This window comes from Delphinapterus leucas, chromosome 7, assembly GCF_059928025.1.
Source record: "Delphinapterus leucas isolate spDelLeu-1000000601 "Yukka" chromosome 7, BTC_Dleu_Yukka2, whole genome shotgun sequence".
NCBI classification, from domain to species: domain Eukaryota; kingdom Metazoa; phylum Chordata; class Mammalia; order Artiodactyla; family Monodontidae; genus Delphinapterus; species Delphinapterus leucas.
The window spans coordinates 1411995-1430771 of record NC_143135.1 but is presented as its reverse complement, the minus strand read 5'-3'; the positions used below and the strand labels follow the sequence as shown (position 1 = coordinate 1430771).

The 18777-nt window shown below is 66.9% G+C and overlaps 2 protein-coding genes across 3 annotated transcripts in view; one reads left to right on the top strand and one right to left on the bottom strand.

Moving 5' to 3' along the window:
* Nucleotides 1-5775: 5775 nt before the first annotated feature.
* Nucleotides 5776-18777, bottom strand: part of LSP1 (lymphocyte specific protein 1) — a 36486-nt gene continuing 23484 nt past the window's right edge. The window contains exons 3-12 of one of the 2 annotated variants that reach the window (XM_022565251.2): nucleotides 15892-16029; nucleotides 14700-14867; nucleotides 12820-13018; nucleotides 12384-12473; nucleotides 12092-12135; nucleotides 11839-11920; nucleotides 10915-11049; nucleotides 10499-10576; nucleotides 10246-10348; nucleotides 5776-6211 (exon numbers count right to left, since the gene is read on the bottom strand). In XM_022565251.2, the coding sequence (XP_022420959.1) occupies nucleotides 10259-10348; nucleotides 10499-10576; nucleotides 10915-11049; nucleotides 11839-11920; nucleotides 12092-12135; nucleotides 12384-12473; nucleotides 12820-13018; nucleotides 14700-14867; nucleotides 15892-16029 (1024 nt within the window). In that variant the 3' untranslated portion in view covers nucleotides 5776-6211; nucleotides 10246-10258. The remainder of the gene's footprint in view (nucleotides 6212-10245; nucleotides 10349-10498; nucleotides 10577-10914; nucleotides 11050-11838; nucleotides 11921-12091; nucleotides 12136-12383; nucleotides 12474-12819; nucleotides 13019-14699; nucleotides 14868-15891; nucleotides 16030-18777) is intronic. The other variant, XM_022565253.2, reaches the window with a different exon arrangement.
* PRR33 (proline rich 33) lies at nucleotides 7347-8702 on the top strand. Its single transcript, XM_030764354.2, has one exon. It carries the CDS (start codon nucleotides 7347-7349, stop codon nucleotides 8700-8702), a length of 1356 nt encoding a protein of 451 aa, XP_030620214.2.

Sequence of the window (18777 nt, the reverse complement as noted above, 5' to 3'; positions counted from 1 at the left end):
CCCCCGCCGGTCCCCGGGGCTGGCCCTCTTGTCTTCTGGACCAGAGTCCCAGGGGGTGTGCAGGCGGGCTCCCGCATACCCAGGCAGGGTGCCATACCCTCTAAAGAGGGAAACTGAGGCCGCTCTGGGCTCCTTTTCTTCCCAGCAAAGCCCTGGGGCTGACACCACGGGCTGCTCTGTCCCACCCGCCCTCCCCCTGAGAGGGGCCCAGGGTGCGGTGTGCTTGGGGGCAGGGTGGCATTTCGACAGCTGAGAAGGAAACCAGTTGTCCATTTAATGTCCTGCCCCCAGAGGGGCCATTGTGAAAACAGCCTCTGAGGTCACCGCTCCTTGGGGACACCCTCTCCTTCCTTCCTTCCCAAGTGACAAGATGGGGGCGGGGAGGCAGGAGGCCCTGCCGCTCGCTTGCTGTGGGCCCTGACCCTGTTCCCTGACCCTCGCCCCCTCCCCGACATCCCATCTCCTCCCAGAATGATTGAGGGCACCAGAGAGGCTGCTGCCCGGTGAAGGCGCCCCGTCCCGTGACGTCAGGAGGGTCAGCTGAGCCCTGGTTCGAGGGGGCACAGGAAGGACAGGAGGGGCCTCCTGGGAGTTCGTGCTCCTCACGTCCAGGCTGAGGTGGGACACGTCTTCCTTGGGCAGACAGGACAGACGCCCAGCTCCCCACTCCTCCCTCTGCACCCCCCAGCCCAGGCCCCGTCCATTCCAGGCCTTGGCCTCCGGACACTGCCCCCTGGGCTGCTGGGGTCCCCGCCACCCCTCCCCACAGACCCACTCCTGTGGTGAACCCCACCAGCCACCGTCGTAGCTGTCGTCTTTACAGACGGCGGCGTTAGAGGCGGTGGCCGCTGGGCTGAGGGCTCCAGCCTCCTGGGAGAAGCTGGCCGAGGCGCCCCTCAGCTTAGCAGAGCCCCGTGGAAAGGCCGGGGCGGGGAGGGCGGCCGCACCGCAGCAGGTGGCCTCGAAGCCCTGGGCAGCGCCCCTTCCCGGCTTCTTCACCTCGAATCGTCACCGTTGTCTAGCCGTCTGCCTTGGGACCACCCGCTCACCCCCGGGCCTTCCAGGGAACCCCCTCCTTCCTCCTTCTTGGGCCTCCCCTGCCCCTGTACTCTGGTCTGGAAGGGCTTCCTCTGCCTCTGATGTTCAGAGAACGTCACCCTGCGATGCTAGCACCCCAGACCGTTGGGACCCTGCAGTGGCTTCCTGGGTCTCCAGGACGCCATGCTTAAAGGCTAGGGAGGCACAGCGTCCTGCACCCGGGACCCCAGGACGCACCCAGGCCCACCGGCACACAGCAGGCCGGCCCGGTCCCGGGGCTGCTCTCAGACGTACTGACCTGCGGCTGGGTCTGGAGAGATGGGCAGGAGCTCCCTGCGGACAGGACCGGCTCAGGCACTGCCCGCTCACCGCATGCTCTCATGTTATAGTGACATTCGATCTTTCCCGGCAGCCCATTGGCCAGGGGCTGTGTGGCCCGGGTGCGTGGGACGGGAGGGAAGGGGCTGTGCCTTGAGGCCCCTTACCAAGTATAGCAAGAACAGAGGAGGGGGCCCAAGGAGGCGAGGATGGGGGGGAAGGAGACAAGGGCCGCCCTCCTCCCCCAGGAAGTGTCAGCTTCTATTTTTACTCTCTGACAGTGGGCACATTCTTCACGGGAGGAGGCGGGTGAAGGAGGGCATTGGGTGGCCCTAGGGAGGAAGCTGAGGGCTCTCCTTGGGCCAGGCTGGTGTGGGGTCCCCAGAGCTGGGGCCCCATCTTCCCCGGGGGAGCTGCCCCTCCCTCCGAGGTGTCTGCCCAGGAAAGGCGTCTGCCCAGCCAGTTTGCATTACGCAGGCCCCAGGCCCCCTCCGCCTCCCCATCAGAGGCAGCGGCAGGAGGTCCCTGAGACCCCCAAGGAGTGGAAGACCCTGTGAGTCTTCGGCCAGGCCCTCAGCAGGTCCGAGCCCCACTGAGTGGTTCTCTGCGTGATGGCGTTAGGACATACAGCATAAATGGGCAACAGAAATACTAACTCAAGTCTGACTGGGGGGTCTGGCATCTCCCCAGTGGCTGGTGCCTCCCAACGCTAGGGGCCACACCTCTGAGGTCTGCCCGGGAGCTCACTCTGTGGGGGTCCTGACCCTGCAGGCCTCTCTCTCGCCACGGGCCAGGCTCAGGGTGCTGCCCACAGCAGGCTCCACCGTTCGCCCGTGGAGCCCAGTCTTTCTTTGCTCGGGACTCCAGGTGGCACCATCCAACCGGCAGACACCTCACCCGGGGCTTTCCATGGTCCCCACGCTGGCCAGTGAGGCCACGAGCTCCTACGCCCCCCGCCTCGAATCAGGGAAACTGAGACACAGAGTAGGGAAGAGAAGCCCCAAGCCTCCTTCCAAACGTGGAAGGCTCCAGGCGAGGGGCTGGTCGGTCACGGATGGCGGGGGCCATGGATGCTGACCTGATCCAGAGCAACGGCTGGTGGGCTGGAGCGCGGGACAGGGCTTGGCCCCAAGGAGACTCAGATGAAGCGCCTGCCTTCTGGAGGCTTAGGGGCGTCAGGACGACTGGCTCTCACACCCCAGCCCGGGCTTCCCCTGGCTCTGCGCCCCACTCTGGGTCCCCAGAGCCTTCTGGAAGGTTTCTCTCAGCACCTCATCCAATTTCTACACATTGGAGACAAGGCTACGGGGACCCGAGATAGGCAGGGTGGGCCCACCGTCCACAGCAAGGGGAGCCAGAGCCCTGGGCCCCCAGTGGGCAGGACAGAGCCCCTCCCCAGAGCTCCTGGGGGCGGGAAGCCCCCGAAGGCCAGAGCTGCTGGGGCCGTTCCCGCCTCCCTTGTCGGAACTCTGAATTCCTCCTCCTGTCCATGTCCTCGGATGGGAGCGCGTTTGACGGGCCACACGCGTGCCCGACCCTCGGCTGATTCTGACCAACTGTCTGTCCTGTGGGGTCAGCTGTAGAGCCACTTCTGCAAAAGGCCCCCGAGCGGCTGCTGGGGCCGCCCTGGCCCAGCTTGCCCTCACGGTGGGAGCCGACAGCCCTTCCAGGGCTGGGTCCCCTCACTCTGCTAGAGTGACACACCACCCCCGCCCCCGCGGTGGCAGGTGCGCGCGTGGGGAGGGCGCAGCAGGCAGCGCTGAGTCTGGGAAGCCCCTGTGCACCCAGTCCCGCCGACTGTGGGTGTCTCGCTCCTGGGAGCTGCCGGCCACACCTCCCACGGGCCTGGGGTGCTCTTGGGGGCTGCACCCACAGGTGGGCACTCCATGGCCCTGCAGTGGCCCTGCTCGGCCAGCAGAGGAAGGTGGCTGTCTGCTCAGTGTCCCGTGAGCGAGCTGAGCCAGAGAGAGGGCGCTGAGGTCAGAGGGATGGAGCAGATTTTATTTTGGGTATCGGCAACCTACCCCTCGGGGTACCAGGCCCGTGGTGCCACAGGACAGCCTCGAGCAGGCACTGCTGGACGGGCTGCTGGCCGCCGAGGGCCTGCGACAGGTAATCCACACCCCGGTCCACCTGGCCAGGCCAGGCTGGGGTGGGAGGAGAGGGGGGCAGGGCAGGGCCGCCCCGAGGGGCTGGAGGGGGCTGGAGACCTGGGGTGGAGGCACGGGACTGGTCTCAACCCCAGGAAGGATTTGAGGGCTGCTGGGGCGGGGCCTCCACCCGGAGACAGTAGGAGTGGGGTGGGCTTCTCAAGTCCGCAAAGCTGGGCTGAGCCGGGGAGCAGTGGGGAGGCCGTGGGGGCCCGGTCCCCCCAAAGATTTGGCTGTAGGTTTCTGCAGGGGCGACCCTCAGGGTGGTGGGGAAGGGCAGGGGTCCCTCAATCTTGGTCCTGGCCCGCAGTGTGCACGGTTGAGGGTGGCGAGGCCCGGGGACCTTGAACCTCGAACCTCGCCTGGTAGCCCTGAGCTGACCTGGGTGCCCGCGCCAGTGCCAGCCAAGCTCCCGGTCAGCCCGGCCCACGGGCTCGGGCTCTGCCAGGCCCCAGATAGAAGCTGCTGACACAGCACTTCGGGGATGAGCCTTTCCCAGCCTGCGCTGCTGCTGCTCCACACGCCCTGCGGGCTTCTGCGGGAGTTGTAATAGTTTTGCTCTGTGCGGGGCTGGCATCCAGTGCCTGCAGGAGGGGAGCAGAAGGGTGCCTGGCGGGGCCTCTCAGGCAGTCAGAACGGAGGGCAGAGGGCCAGCACCCGGGCAATGGCTCCCCTGAGCCTCTCCACCTCTGTGGTGGGCAGGCCCTGACCCCCAGGTTCTGCAAGGCAGGGGCCGGTTGTCACCACCGCAGAGGAGACAGACCCTGTGTCCTTGTCCCCGAGGCCGGGCCAAGTGCCAAGGAGCCCGAGAGGGGCTGTGCTGGATCAGGGCTGAGTGGCTGGCTGCTCTCCTGGCACTGCCCACCCTACCCGCCACTCGCCCCTCAGTGCCATCCACTCTGGTCCCCTCTGGCCGTCCAGTGGGCCATGTGGCTGCCTCTGCCTGCTGCCCTCGGCTAACGTCCCACCCAGCCAGGTGGACAGGAGGGGCGCGTCCCCTGGGAGAAGCTCCCCAGCTGGCAGAGCACAGCCCTGATGCACCCTCAGAAGTGGGCCACGGGCGACAAAGGCGTGACATAGTTGATTTCTAACACCTCCGAGCTGTCCGTGTTCACGCTCCCCTTGGGAGGCAGCAAGAGTTTGACCACGAAGACTTTGGAAAACAGGTTCTGAGCAGACCCAGGCCTCGAATGCCAAAGGTCTAGAGGGCCTGCTCTTCGAAGGGGCTCCCCTGACTCCGAGGGCAGCAGGGCCTCATGTTAGACCTGTGCACAGGCCGGGCGTGGGGGGTGGGCTCGGGAGGACAGCCCCACCTTGTCCCCGCCTTCACACGCGTGTCCATCCACCCACTGCACCTCCATTTTCACAGGTACATCCTCGCCGTCACTGTCTGTTTCCCTCCCTCCCTCCTTCCCTCCTGCCTTCCCCCGTCCATCGCCCATCCATCCACCCCCACCGAGTGTCCACCCGCCCACCAGCCATCCACCCACCGTCCTGTGAAGCAGGCGTTGATCTGACTGCCTCTCCATCTCTTCTCCTGTCTACTCTCTGCACATTGACCTCTCATCCCTTCTGCAGACCCACCCATCCACCTGTTCTTTAACTACCCACCCATCACCCAAGGATTCAACACCTCTCTTTCTATTTATACACCAATCCATCCTTCCACCCATCCCACCATCCACCCATCCATCCATCCTTCCACCCATCCACCATCCACCCATCCATCCATCCATCCATCCATGCCTCCATCCAGTCATCCATCCATCTTTCCATCCATCTATCCAACCACCTGACCATCCACCCATCCATCCAGCCATCCAGTCACCTACCTATCCGTCCTTTCCTCCATCCCTGCATCCAGCCATCATCCATCATCCACTCATCCATCCATCCACCAAATCTTCACTGAGCACCTCCTGGGTGCTGGGAAGGGATGACCCCAAGATGGGTCTTGTACTCAAAGGGTGCACAGTCTAGGGGCATAGACCAGAAGGGCACAGTGTTTCAGGGGCTGTAGAGTTTATAAGGGGCCAGTCAAGGGGCAAGTACCACAGTGGAAGAGGACGACTGAGCCCCCACCCATCACATTCACCCTGACTACCCTCAGAGACCCCAGAGCCTAGCACACAGAAGGCCACTGGACAGGACAGTGTCCAAATCTGAAGGCCAGAGGCCTGGGCCCTACCACTGTGCAGGGCGGATGGCCTTTCCGATGGGCCCTGCTCCCTGCCCCTCCCCCGTCAGTGAGCCCCAGAGAGCCAGCACGTGGAGACACCAAAGGGAGTTTACTGCACAAAGTGGAGGGCTGCAAGCGGGGCGGGGCGGGGGGCCCAGTGCTGTTGCGGGTGCTGGTGGCTTTGGACACGGAGGCCCCAGCACGTGGCCTCTCTCTGCACCGGCTGCGCCTTCCCTGGGAGCTTGCAGCTTCTCTGGAGGTGGTCCTTTTGCCAACCAACAGCCAGAGTTCCTTTCCTCCCGGAACTGTGAGGGGCAGAGCTGGGGGTCAGAGGGAAAGGTTGGAGGGTCCAGGAGCAAGAGGTGACGGATGTCGGGGGTGCACGCGGGCCAGGCAGACCATGAGAAGCAGCTTCTTCGGCGGGGCCAGTGGGGGGCGGGGGGGCGTTCATCTGGCCGGCCTCTCCCCCGGGCACGTGGGTCGGGAGCCAGGAGGTGCCGCCGGCGGTGCTGCAGCCTTGGGAAAGCTGAAACACAGGTCGGAGGAGCATCAGGCTGCAGTCCGAGGAGGGGCCGTGGCTCTGCCTGTCCGGGCCTGCAGCCTCTCTCTGGGGGTCCCTGGCCTGCCCATCCCACCCCGCTCCCCCCAGCCCAGGAGGAGCAGCCTCCCTGCGACAGCCCCCGAAACCCTGTGTTCACCTCCGGCCTGGAAGCCTGCTTCCTGATACCGCGCTCTGGTGCCCTGGGCCCTGCTCGGGATTCAGGGTGGAGGGACGCTGCCTACTGCCTGTTTGCCAGCTGGCCTGACAGCCCCCAGCCTAACCCTGGGGTCCCGGCCCCCCCTCACCGAGGTGGGCAGCAGCCCAGAGCGAGCCCCAGCAGACCCCTCGGGCCCCTCCCCGAGCAGACGACGCGCTCCTGCCTGACAGAGCCGGCCTCATGGCAGCAGCCCCCAGGCCTCCCTCCTCCCCCAGGCCGGCGGCCCTGGCTCGGCCCAGCCGCCATTTGTCAACGTCCTCGGGAGCACGTGGTGCCCAGAAACCAGGGCGGGCGGCTTGGCCGGGACCACCCCGCCGGGACGTCTGTGGGAACATCCCGTTTAGCGTAGCTCAGCGAAAACCGCTCCCACCTCCCACCCCGTCTACCTCTGATGACACAGCCGCAGCCTTCCCGAGCCTCTGGCCGCCACCTCTCCGCTGGCTCGCAGCGGACGCGCCTGTGGTCAGGCCGGCGACAGCAAGGCGGCCCTCACGCTTGCGGGCGGGCACTCTTCCTGCCCTCGCAGGCGGCCGGCCCAGCACGTGCCCCCCGCTTGGCGCCCGCCTGTGCGTCTCCTGGCCCCCACTGTGCACACGGGCGGCACCCGGAGCCAGGTCCCAGCCCTCCTCCGTCACCCACAGAGCACCTCGGGCCTCCGTGGGCTCGTTTCTAAAGCGGAATGATGGTGGGGCCGCCCCATGGGCGTGCAAACGCTCATGCCTGGAGCGCGCGTGGCAGGGGCCACGTGCTGAGGGAGCAGAGCTTCTGACGGTCAGGCTGCAGGCCCTCTGGGCCTGGGTCCTCTGCGTGACTAGGGGCTGTGTGCCCTCCCGCAGGGAGGCGGCCTGTGGGGAGGAGGGTTGGGCCCACGGCTGTCCCTCCCGCCCACCCTAGGGTGCAGCGATGCTCACCTCGGCTGCTTCCGTGGCCCCTGAGATGGCTGGCCGGTGCCCCCCGGGGCCCCCGGGACCCCCCCCACCGCTGCTGCCCAAGCCCGGGAAGGACAACCTGCGTCTGCAGAAGCTCCTGAGGAAGGCAGCCCGGAAGAGGACGAGCAGGGCCGGGCCGCCTGCCCCGCCCGGGCCTTTCCGCACGTCCTTATCCCCCGTGAGCGAGGCCGGCCATGACCAGGAGACCCCGGCCCCGCGGCTCGCGGAGGCGCCACGGGCGGTGGCCACCCTGCCCTGCTCCCCCCACACCCACGTCATCCACCACGTGGCGTCCCCCCTGCAGAGGTCCACGTTCTCCACCAGCCTCACCCAGCTCAGGAGCCTGGCTTCACACTCCAAGCCCACGGGGCCCCGGCTCACAGCCCCGGTGCCAGAACCCGCCCAGTCCCCCTGCGGCTTTGCCCAGGTCTCAGGCCCCACCGTGAGGGGCACCCACATCAGCCAGGTGCACTTCCGCCAGGCACCGTCCCCACAGGCCGGGACCCCTGAGCCCTTCCCAATGGCCCCGGATGGTGGGCCTGGCGACCGGGCCCAGGGCACAGCCATCTGCCCTCCCAGGGCTCAGCCCCTGCTGCCTGTGGTCCGCATCCACTCACTGCCCGCCAGGGCCCAGGCTGCCAGCCCTCGGCACGGCGAGCCCTCTGTGCCCAGGCCGGCCCCCGGCTTCCAGGCCTCGGGGCCCAGAGAGGCCAGCAGCCGGGTGGTGGTGTCCATTGCCCCCACCTACCGCTCACCGGGACCCTCACCTTACAGGCCGGCCTCCGTGGCCCCCGAAGCTGGGTACCGGGAGGACCCCGCCCCGGCCGGCCCTGCCGCCGAAGCTGAGCAGGCCTCCAGCCCCCGAGAGGCCTCAGCCCCTGCCCCACCGTCAGGCCCCCGCCCGTGCCCTGTCCCCAGAGTCGCGCCCAAGCCCCAGCTCAGCGGCTGGACACGCCTCACGAAGCAGCTGCTGGAAGAGGCCCCCCTCCCGGGGCCGGAGCCGAGCCCGGGGCACGCGGGGCTGGGAGGGGCAGCCCCCACTGACTCGGCGCCCCGGCCGGCCCCCGCCTCACGGCCCTCCAGGATGTGGGACGCAGTGCTGTGCCGCATGTCAGTGGCAGAGCCCCGTGGCGGCCAGGTGGGGCCCCGGGATGGGGTGCGCGCCCCGCCTGGCCTCAGCCGCCTGCCCTTCCTTTGCTGGCCTCGCTTCAACGCCCGGAAACTGCAGGAGGTGGCCGCCCAGCCCCCTCCCATGCGCTACCCCATCCCGGCCCTGAGCCCCCAGCCCAAGAACTTCAATCGTTCGGCAGCTGGCTGGAGGCTCCAGTGAATGGCCGGGGGGGACCCCAGGACCGTGGGGTGGACAGAAGAGGGGCTGAGGGTCCAGCTGGGAAGCCGCAGCCACAAAGGACTGTGGTGGGAGGTGGGACGCGGCCGGGAGCGGCTGGGATTAAGGAGGCGGCGGGTTTGGATGGTGTGGAGGGGCAGGGAGGGCTCTGCATTGGGGTGGGGGGTGGGGACTTCTGGGGTGAACTTCTGGGGAGACAGACCGAACACAAGTCTGCTCTGAGGCTGGGGCTGCATGCGTGACCCTGCAGGGCAGGGCCGGCCTGAGTGTCCTCACGGGGCTTGCGGCAGGAGTGCAGGAGGTGGTCACCAGCGAGACCTGGGAGGGCCTGCCTGGGTCCAGGGAAGCTGCAGGCGGGGATCAGGGCCCAGCTGAGCCCCACATGCTCTGGGTGATGAGCCCTGATGATTGACAGGATGAGCAGGATTCTGGGGCCCCCGCCCTTCTGCCGAGAAAGGTTGGGGGGACGAGTTACGCTGTCGTGCGGAGTGGGAGTGGTTGGGGTGACTCAGTCGCAGGCACCGTGGGCTCCGTTAGCTGCATCGGCGGCTTGACAGCCGCGCCTCCCAAGGACGGAGGCCTGACAGGTGCGGGGAGCCAGGTCCAGGCCCGGGTGGGAGCTGGCCCCACACCCCTGCCCCTTCACTGTCACCTCTGCTCCCCCCGCCTGGGTGCAGAGCTTGAGGGGGACTCGCTGATGGGAGACAGAGGGGTGGGGTCTCAGCCTAGATGCTGGATGAGGAGGGAGGTCCGAAGTCAGCCTGGCCAAGTGGCGGGGGGGGGGGGCTGTGGCCCAGAGGGGGCAGCGATGGGGACCCCCAGTCTGCACTCAGCTGGGGTCTGACTCGGGACAAGAGCTGGGGCCCAGACGGGGCAGCCGTGATACGAGGGGGACACGGAGGTGCTGGGGGGAAGCTCCAGCCGCAGCCCCCGGAGCAGGACTCAGAAGGGGAGGAAGCCGTCAGGAGGGGACATGATGGATGCTGTAAACAGATCCTGGGACCCAGGCCGCTAATAAAAGTGTGCGTAACCGTAACCATGGCAGCGGATCACCTTTCTGACTCTTCACCAGGTGCCGGGGTGGGCGGTGGAAACGGGAGCGGCTCCTCACTGGGGCAGGAGGGTGAGGACAAGGTTCTGGCTCCTTTGAAACCCTCACAGCCCACTGCCAGGTGGGAACCTGAGCTCCCGGGGCTCCGTGTCAACCCCCTCCTGCCACGCTCACCCTGTGGTGGCCGGGCTGGGCTCACCTGCCCGAGGAGCCCGGCTGGGAGATGGGGGCCTCCTCCCAGCAGGGAGTCTGCGCTTCCCTGTGGGCTACGGGAGCAGGGCAGGAACCAGGGGATGGTGGGGTGGGAGGGGGCACGAGTCTGTGGACTGGAGGACCAGCAGAGACGGGCTGTGGCCAGCTCTGAGGCCGGGCATTCAGCCCTCACATGTCACCTCGCAGTCCCTGCCACCACGCACCCAGAGCAGCGAATTCTGCCCACGACACGTCGTGCTCTGGCCGCCGCCCCCGACTCACCGAGAAGGACGGCCTAGGGCGCCGAGCCCTCGTCCACGAGCACTTTCTCGTACTTCCCGTGTCCAGTGGCCACAAACTTGTACCTCTTCGCAGACGGGGTGCTCTGTCGGGGAAGGAGGTGGAGAGCAAAGGTGAGAGGCGCAGAGGGAGATGGCGCTGCCTCTTGGAAGCCCCCCAAGGTGTGCTGAGGGTAGCTCTCCTTCCCCTCACCCGCTGGACCCGCCCTCCCGCGTCAGTCACATTCCGACTCTACCTTAAGCATCGTTGAAGCCTTGGGGCCTCCTTTCTGCTCCCAGAGGTTCCTCTTGCTCAGGTCTCCAGCTACAATATCCTGGGGGCAGAAAGCGGCCACGTCACAGGGGCAGAGCCCTGACGTGGGGGCTTGGAGCCCTGGTCACTTCTCCTGCCTGGCCTCGCAGGGCCAAGGCCCCGGGGCCCGCACACCTGCCTCCTTGGGTGACAGTCCAGGGGAAGAGGCCGGGAAGGGAAGGTGACATGGTCCATCTTCACCTGGCCCAGCAGCCTTCCCACGCAGCCCTCCACAGGAGCCAGCCTGGCAGAGACCCCATCCCCCATGCACCACAGTGCCCTCTGCCCATACTTCAGCCTGGACAGTCTCACGCTAGCCTTCCAGAGGGAGCCCAGCCGTGCCCCGGGATGGGAGCCTACCTTGCAGGCGGGGGACTTGGCGGAGGACTGAGCCTGCACCTCTCCCGTCTCCCAGCGACTCTTGGTGCTCGCCACGGCCATGCTGGGCAGCTCGATGGACGGCTGGCGGGCTAGCTTTGGGGTCCGGCCAGAGGTCTGCAGAGGAGACAGAGCCCAGGACCACTTTACTGGACAGCCACATGGAACACATCAGAGAGGCCTGTGTGAGCCGCTTCGGCACACAGATGATGTCCTCTGTATGGTTGCATTCCCCCAGGACTGCTTATCCAACGCAGGGCTGGAAGAAGGCGCTCTGGAGAAACGTGTCTTCCTCCCCTCGGTGTACTTGTGAAACACCCCCCTTGCTCTGCAGAGCACAGGTGATGGGTGAGATATGAGACAAATGTGGGGCTGTCCTCGTGCTGCCCCTGGCACAGGGTCGGAGGAGCAGGGGTTGAACGGAAGGGTGTTGGTTGGATGGAATGATGGTTGGATGGAGGGGAGCTAATTGGATGAAAGTGGATGGAGGGGTGTTGGTTGGAGGGAGTGGTGTTGGTTGTGTAGAGGAACATTGGTCAAACAAAAAATAGTGGTTGGACGAAAGGACATTGACTGAATGGAAAGACCTTGATAGGATGGAGGGGTGTTGGTTGGATGGAAAGGTGTTGGTTGGATGGAGTAGTGTTGATTGGATGGAGGGGTGTAGATTGGATGGAAGAGTGTTAGTTGAATAAAAGGGTGTTAGTTAGTTGGATGTGGGGGCGTGTAGGATCAATGGAGGGACCCTGGTTGGATGGAGTGGGTTGGTTGGATAAAGGGTGTTGGCTGGATGGAAGAGTACAGGTGAAAGGACAGGAGTTGGTTGGATGGAGAGACATTGGTTGGCTGGAGAAATGGGTGCACGAATGGAGGAGGCCCTGCAGAAGCGGAGGGGCCTGTGCGCACCTCGATGGCCTGCGTGTACTGCTCCAGCCTCTCTTCAATCGTGGAGATGGGCAGGGCTGGCTGGGACTTCTTCATGCTGTTACTGGAGGAGAGGAGAAGGGTCATGGCCCAGGCCCCCTCACTCAGCTTCTATGCCCACCCTGAGCTCCTACCAGAGCTTTCTCGGGCCCCCAGATCTCCATTCCAGTAGGGTCCCCTCTTCAACCCTCCCTTGGAGATCCCCGAGTCCTGCCTGGGAAGCAACCAGACATACCTCTTCTGAATGGAGCGGTGCAGGGACTCAGTTCTGTCGCTGAGCTGTGGAGGGCGGGCGGAGACTGAGCCTCCGAAGCCAGAGCAAGGCCCCCAGCCCACCCCTCCCAGCTGCTCCCACCCACCAGCCCCATCGCCCAGTTTATGCGTTTCACAAGGCTCTGCTGAGAGCCATCCTGGCAGAGAAGGAGGAGGCCGTGCTCCTGTCCTGGAGCTGCCCTGTGGCTGCCTCTCTGGGACTGTCATTGGTCATGAGTCCGGGACAGAGGACTAGGCTTTGGGGCTTAACCTACTTTGGTGCTGGGGCTCAGGGGAGGCGAGCCCGGGTCCGTCCCCTCCAAGACCAAGGGGCTGGGTGCCCTGCGCTGCTGGCATCTCTGGTGCTGGGAACAGAACGTCTGCGGTTACGGGGTCTGAATGGTCGCCCCCTTTGCACCCCTCCTGCCCCACCCGGGACTGGTTGAAGGAAACACCTTCCCCTCCCTGGGCCTCAGGTCCTTTCCCGCCCTGCCATTCTCTGGTTCTGGAACTCTCGGCAGCAGGAGCTGGTGAGTCCGGGAAAGCGTTGTTCCATCAGGCGGGGTCACCAACCCCACCACCCTCTGAGACTGCGGGGGTGCTGGCTCCCTCCGGGCCCATCCCACGAGGCCCGCAGGGCATGCAGGAAGCAGAGACAGAGGCAGCCCGGGGGCCAGGGTGTGCCCAGACCCTTAGGGGAGCCGCCGGCACCTGCTCATCCTCTACCTCCTTGGTCTCTGCCAGCCCTGGGCTGCCCTGGATGGCTCCCTCGGGGCCTTTGGGCTCTGTGTCCTCTGTTCCCGGCCCCTCCTGGGGCTCTGAGTCGGGGCTCAGACGCAGCTCCTCCAGACAGACCCCGGCTGGGGTCAGCTCGTCGCCACCCTGGCTCCCAAAGGTGTGCTGGCGGGGCCTGTGGCGGGGAGGGGGAGGCAATCCAAGAGATCGAAGGTCATTTGATCACTTCGAGTCCCTTCCCGTTTCCAAGCCTCAGTTTCCCCATCTGTAAGATGGGTGGTCAGACCAGTTAAGTGCCCAGGAATCTCAAGACCCCGGCCTCTTTGGGGAAGTGAGCCCAAGGACCTCAGAGCCTGCCCTCTGTCCCCAGGGCCATGTGACCAGTGCCCACCGCCCCATCCCCGCACACTGAGGCTAGGCCCAGGCTCCAGGCCCTCAGGACCATCCCTGGCCCGTGTCTCGCTTGTTGGTGTCCCTGCCGGCTGGCCTCCTGGGGCCGGGGCCACCTGGGCCCCCTGCTCCTGGCCTGCTCCGTGTTGGGGCGAGCGGGCCTGGGCGGCAGGTGGGAGCTAGGTGGGGTCTGAGGCTTGTCTGGGGGCTGGTCAACTGAGGGACAAGGCAAGGGCTGGGGTCACAGCGAGGGCCGCAGCCGCGAGGAGCAGGGCTGACCAGGCTGGCTGTGGGGCGCGGGGGAGGCCAAGCCGCTGGCAGCCTGCGCGACTCTGCACTGGAGCGGGACTGACCCTGGAGAAGAAGATGGGAAATTCTCGCACTTTCCATGATTTCAGGCCCCTCGGTGTTCGTGCCAGCCAAGACCCAGACCACCACCCAAGGTGGGCCGGGGTCCGAGCCAGCGGCAGGCTCACAGAGGGCCCATTCAGCTGGGCTACAGGAGGCCAGGCAGGTGCGGGGGGCAGGGAGGCCTGGCGAGAGCAGGAGGGTCCACAGAAGAGCTATAGTGCCCCCTGCTGTTGGGCGGCCAGTTGGGGACAAAGGGAACAGGACCGGCAGGGCTGCAGCCATCCCAGCGCCAGTGGACGGGCCACCCTGCTGCCCCTGCCCCCCGCCCCCAGCTCAGAAACGCAGAGACAGATGGGGGAAACTGAGGCCTGGAGGGCGGCCGTGGGTAGAGGGCCACGCCAGGAGCAGGGTCCCGGCCAGGCAGCTGGCTCTGAGCGTGGATGGGAAGGGGTGGTGGAGTGACGGGAGGGGTCTTAGCGAGAGCTCGGGGCTGCTTCAGGGACCTAGGAGGGGACGGGAGGTGGCCAAGAGGGGCTCCGGCGACCCTCGAGGCTACAGGGCCCCGAGCCTGGAGCTGCCGAGCGGAGCTGGGCCCCTGACCCCGGCCTGTGACCCCGGGGTGGGGGTGGGTGAGGCTCCAGAGCAGACCCCAGCCCAGGGCCCCTCCCCCTGCCTGCCCTGGTTCAGAGCGCCTGCACATCTGGAAAGCTTGTCCCCCCAGGCCGACTGGCGGCCGCACATCTGGAAATACCTGCTCCCCTCCGTGGGAATGGAGCTCGCTGCCCCGGGGGAGGAAGGGGCGGCGGCGGGGGCGCAGGGCCTCCCTGACGTCAGTGGGCTGCAGATGTGCTGATGGAGTAACCGCCCGGCGGCCGCAGCTGGTCTGGACAGGCCGGGGCCCTGGGGAGCCCAGCAACGAGATTCCTCCCGTCCCACCCGCGGCACCAGCACCCCCGCCGCCGCCCTCCTGTCTCGTTCTCTTCCTCCTTCCCCCCCTACGGCCACGGGGGCATTTTGGGGGGCCACTGGGGTGGCGGGAGCGGAGGGAGCCGCTCGGACACAGGTTAGGGGGCTTGGACAGAGCACCCCTCCTCCACGCTCTGACCCCCACTTGCCTGTCCTCCTCCTGCCCCCCCTCCGGACTCTCGCCCCGAGGGGGGGCCCCACCGTCCGCGGTCTCCCCAGCCCCGCAGTGCTGCCGCCGCTGCTCCGGCTTCTGGGACCAGTCGCCGAAACCCTCGTCCTCGTCCAGTTCAGGGCCCTCCGAGGGCTTCGGGCTGAGGCTGAAAGAGCAGGCACGTTCTCAGGGCTGGGCCAGATGCTGGGCAGGGGGCTGACCCCCCACCCCCACCCCGTCCACAGCGCCTCCCTCTCTCACACCCTGGGCTCCAAGTGCGGGAGACCCCATCTGCCCCAGGGGCAGCACCCCACGGCCGGGCCGAGGCCCCCCCATTGTCAGAGAATCCCTGAGGGCAGGACTGTGCCTCCCCCACAGACTGGAGCTACCTGAGGCCAAGACTGGGCCACACCCTATTAAGCCAGGGCTCCCCAAGAACAGGGCTACGTCTCCCCGCTCAGCCTGGGGCTCCCCAAATGCTGGGCTGTGTCTCTCCCCTGCTACCTACGGTCCCCGCGGGTCAGGGCCGAGTTTCCCTCTGCTCTCCCGCCTGAGCCCTGCACCCTGTCCCCCACGGCGGGCCTGTGGTCCAGTGGTCCCTGCCTGCCCCCAGCCCCTGCCTGCTAGGCTAGGGACCTGGCCCGAGGGGCCTTGACCGCTACAGCACCCCACTCCACCCAGAGCTGCTGACTCGGAGAAAATGGAACAAAACAGGGCCTGGGGGAGGGGGAACGTTATTGGAAAAACAGCCCAGCCCAGCTACAGAGGCCTCCCGGGCCCCGGGAGGGAACAAGCCGGCCCTCGGCCCGCCAAGTTGGATGTGGCCTCAGTGAGTCACAGATGGCAAGGACTAGGGCAAGGGGCTCGGGGGCCAGGGCCCCACAGCTGCGCTCAGAGTCAGTCCAAGCAAGGGGGACCATGCAGGGTGACCAGGGCCGGAGTCAGGACCCCGGGAGGCTGGCCGGTAGGGGGTGGCTCCACACATCTCCGGCCAGGTGTCCGGCAGACTCCGCTGGCACCTGGGTGATGACCCACACCCTAAGGACACCCCCACCCCCCGGCCCGGGTTCCAGGGCTGGGCCCCCCACTCCTCGTCTCAGCTGCTCTGGGGCCTCCAGCCCAGGGCCTGACCCCCGGGGGAGCCCTCTGCCCAGGGGCGCAGGACAAGTGAGCTGGCAGTGTCGGCTTACAGCTTCTCCTGCTCTAGCTGCTCCAGGGACTGGCCTCCTTCGCCCTCATCCTGGGCCCGAAGCTGCCAGGCCCTCTCCTGCTGGCGCTGCCCCAAGGCGGCACCCTCCTCTCCTTCCACGGTCCACTGAGTGGCGAGCCTGAGGGACACAGAGAAAGAGTCAACACCGGGGCCCGTACCCCACTTCCCCCGTCCGAGCAGGCCCCAGCAAGGCCTCTCTAGGCCTCAGTTTCCCCATCTTTAGAACAGAGATCTTGAGGGGTGGTCGGGAAGGGGTGCTCGGGTTGGGGGAGGTCCCAGGGTGCTGTTGGTCTCTGGGCGTCCACGTGCCTCCTGGTGATGTGGGGGCCCCTGGGTCAGACAGGCCTGGGGAAACCCCAAGGATGGGACCAGACCCTCCATCCCCTTCCAGCAGGCTGGATCCCTGGACCTCATGAGAGCCAGGACACTGGCTAGTGTAGCTTTGGCCCCAGGCAGGGCCCAGAGGGTACAGGAAGAGCCGGCTGAGGTGCGGAGAGCTGGCTGTGGCCGCCGGACAGCTGGGGTCACTCGTTCGTTCTACCTGAGTCAAGTGACTGTAGCCTCGGCCACTTGGGCGCTGGTGGCCTGGGCTGAGGTCAGGCCAGAGGCGGCCCAGCTGGGCAGCCACGCCCCTAACGCGACCATCCCAGCAGGGGCGATCCTTCCTGCCCCACAGGAGCACAGCGCTGTGGGAGACGGCGGCCCTGCTGGAGGACCCGAAAAGGGCTTGCCTTCAGCCGGGACCTGACCTCTCAGCTCACCCAACACCACCCCCGCCCCCGGCCCCTGTGCAGAGTCTCTCCGGGTTGTGCCGTCAATGGGGAAACGGAGGCCCACGCAGAGTCAGGCTCAAGGGACCTCACTCCCACACTTCCTGGGGTTCCTCCCTCGGGTCTACACAAGGTCGGCCTGAGACCGGGGGTCCGGGGCCAGACGACCCTGGCCCTGGCCCAGCAGATCTCAGGCTGTTGGCATCTGGTGGGCACCGCAGGTCTCGGCCAGCTGGCACGGCCTGCCCACTCCAGCTCCCCCAGAGCCCGGGAGAGGGGTCCTGGGTCTCCGTTCTACAGCGCTCACTGCCCCGAGCTGGGGTCTCAGCCCCTTCCTGCCGTGTCCCCCACCTGACCCCGCAGCCCGCTCCTTCAGGGCCCCCGTCCCCTGGCCAGGGTGGGCCGGCTCTGTGGTCCCGGCAGCCGTGCCAGCACATGATCTAATCTCTCCTAGGTCTCCTCGGAGCCTCCCAGACAAAAGCCAGGCCCCTCCATAGCCCCAGCTCGAGGCCCACTCCCCCCGCGGCAGCCACACGGGACCCCAGCCACGCAAACCGAACCGCCTGCTCAGCCCTCGGCACCCCCTGTCCGCCCCCCGCCCCGTGCCGCTCCTCAGAAGCGACTTTGACTCCCACCCCCTCCCCACCCGGGCCCCAGGGAGCCACTTAATCCCCCACACCTGGCTCCCATCAGCGTCCTGCTCCAGGCCCTCGGCTGGGGGCTGGGGGCCACGTCCTGTCTGGGGAGGAAGAGCCTGGGGTGATCTCGGGGATGTTGGGGACCTAGGGTCCAGGGCTCCTCCCCACATGAGCACCAACAGCCCCTCCAGATGGAGGACAGAAGCCTAGCAGGGCAGTGGGGGGAAAGAAGGTGCCCACAGCCTCTCCTGGGGCAGCCTGGGGGCGCCCGGGGGGATTCCTCCAAGGGGTGAGACCGGCACTGCATCCCTTTCACTGCCATGTCGAAGCGGCACACGCCTGTGGCTGCGTTGGGCGTTTGGGATTTTTTTGGCCAATGTGTGGGGGTGTGTACACGGGCCCCAGTGGGATGTGTGGGTGGGCCAGGTTGGGCCTCTCTCAGGACGATAGCTCCTGCCCCCCAGGCCCCTCCCCCAAGCCCCGGGGACCCTTCACTGGTACAGCTGAGTGCAGAGGCCACACGGCCTGGTCAGCCCACCGGTAGGGCGATGTGTCCCGGCCAGCAAAGCCCCACGCAGGCCTAAACTCAACCGCGCAATGCACAGTGGGCCTCCCTGGCACACACACACACACACACACACCAACACATACTCACACGCACACGTGGCAGGAATGCACACGTGTACGTACACACTTTCTCCTGAGCCCAACACTCAGGCCCACGTGGGCGCACACACCCACACTCCACGCATGGGTCCCAACGCCCCCCACCAGGCACACTTGTGCACACACGTGTGCACACGGACGCCCATGTGCTGACAGAGTCGGGCAGGGGAGCAAGGTGAGGGCAAGGTGGCAGCCCAGGCCCCGGGCCGTCCAGGGGGCCCCAGCACTCTGTTTAGTGTTTTCCTGCCGTCGTCCTGACAACGCGCCTGGCCAGAGGCCAAGGCATGTTTTCTGAGAACATTACTCCTGAGGAGCTGGCCCCTGCAAGGGCCACCCCTGCTCCCTGCCGTCTGCATGTGACCCCTGAGCCCTCAGGGGCAGGGAGCTCAGGGGGGCCAGAGCAGGGTAGCAGGGTAGGGGTCTCGCCAGAGCCCCACACTGGGAGAGGCTGCGCTGGCCCCCAGCCCCTGACCCGGCGGCCCAAGGACGGAGCCGGCGCAGCCCCTTTCCTCTGGGCCTCCTCCCTTCCCGCCCGCCTGCCCCAGGATGTGAGTAATGCCGCCCCTCCTGGCCCCTCCCATGACCTCACCCCCTCACTGTTCCACAGCTGGGTTTCGTTCTGGGAACTGAGAGGGGGGCGGCTCTCCTGGGGTGGGGTGGGGGCCTCTGGCCTGGGAAAGGCGCCCCCGGCCGGCGGCCCAGACCCCTTGGCACGCTCGGCGGAGCTGTCAGGATGCTGGCGTCGGCTGGCCGGCCCGCCCGTGGCCCTGGCTCAGCCCGTGCGCAGCTGCG

Coding starts and splice junctions, on each gene's coding strand:
- PRR33 (XM_030764354.2), top strand. CDS start 7,347: ATGCTCACCTCGGCTGCTTCCGTGGCCCCTGAGATGGCTGGCCGGTGC.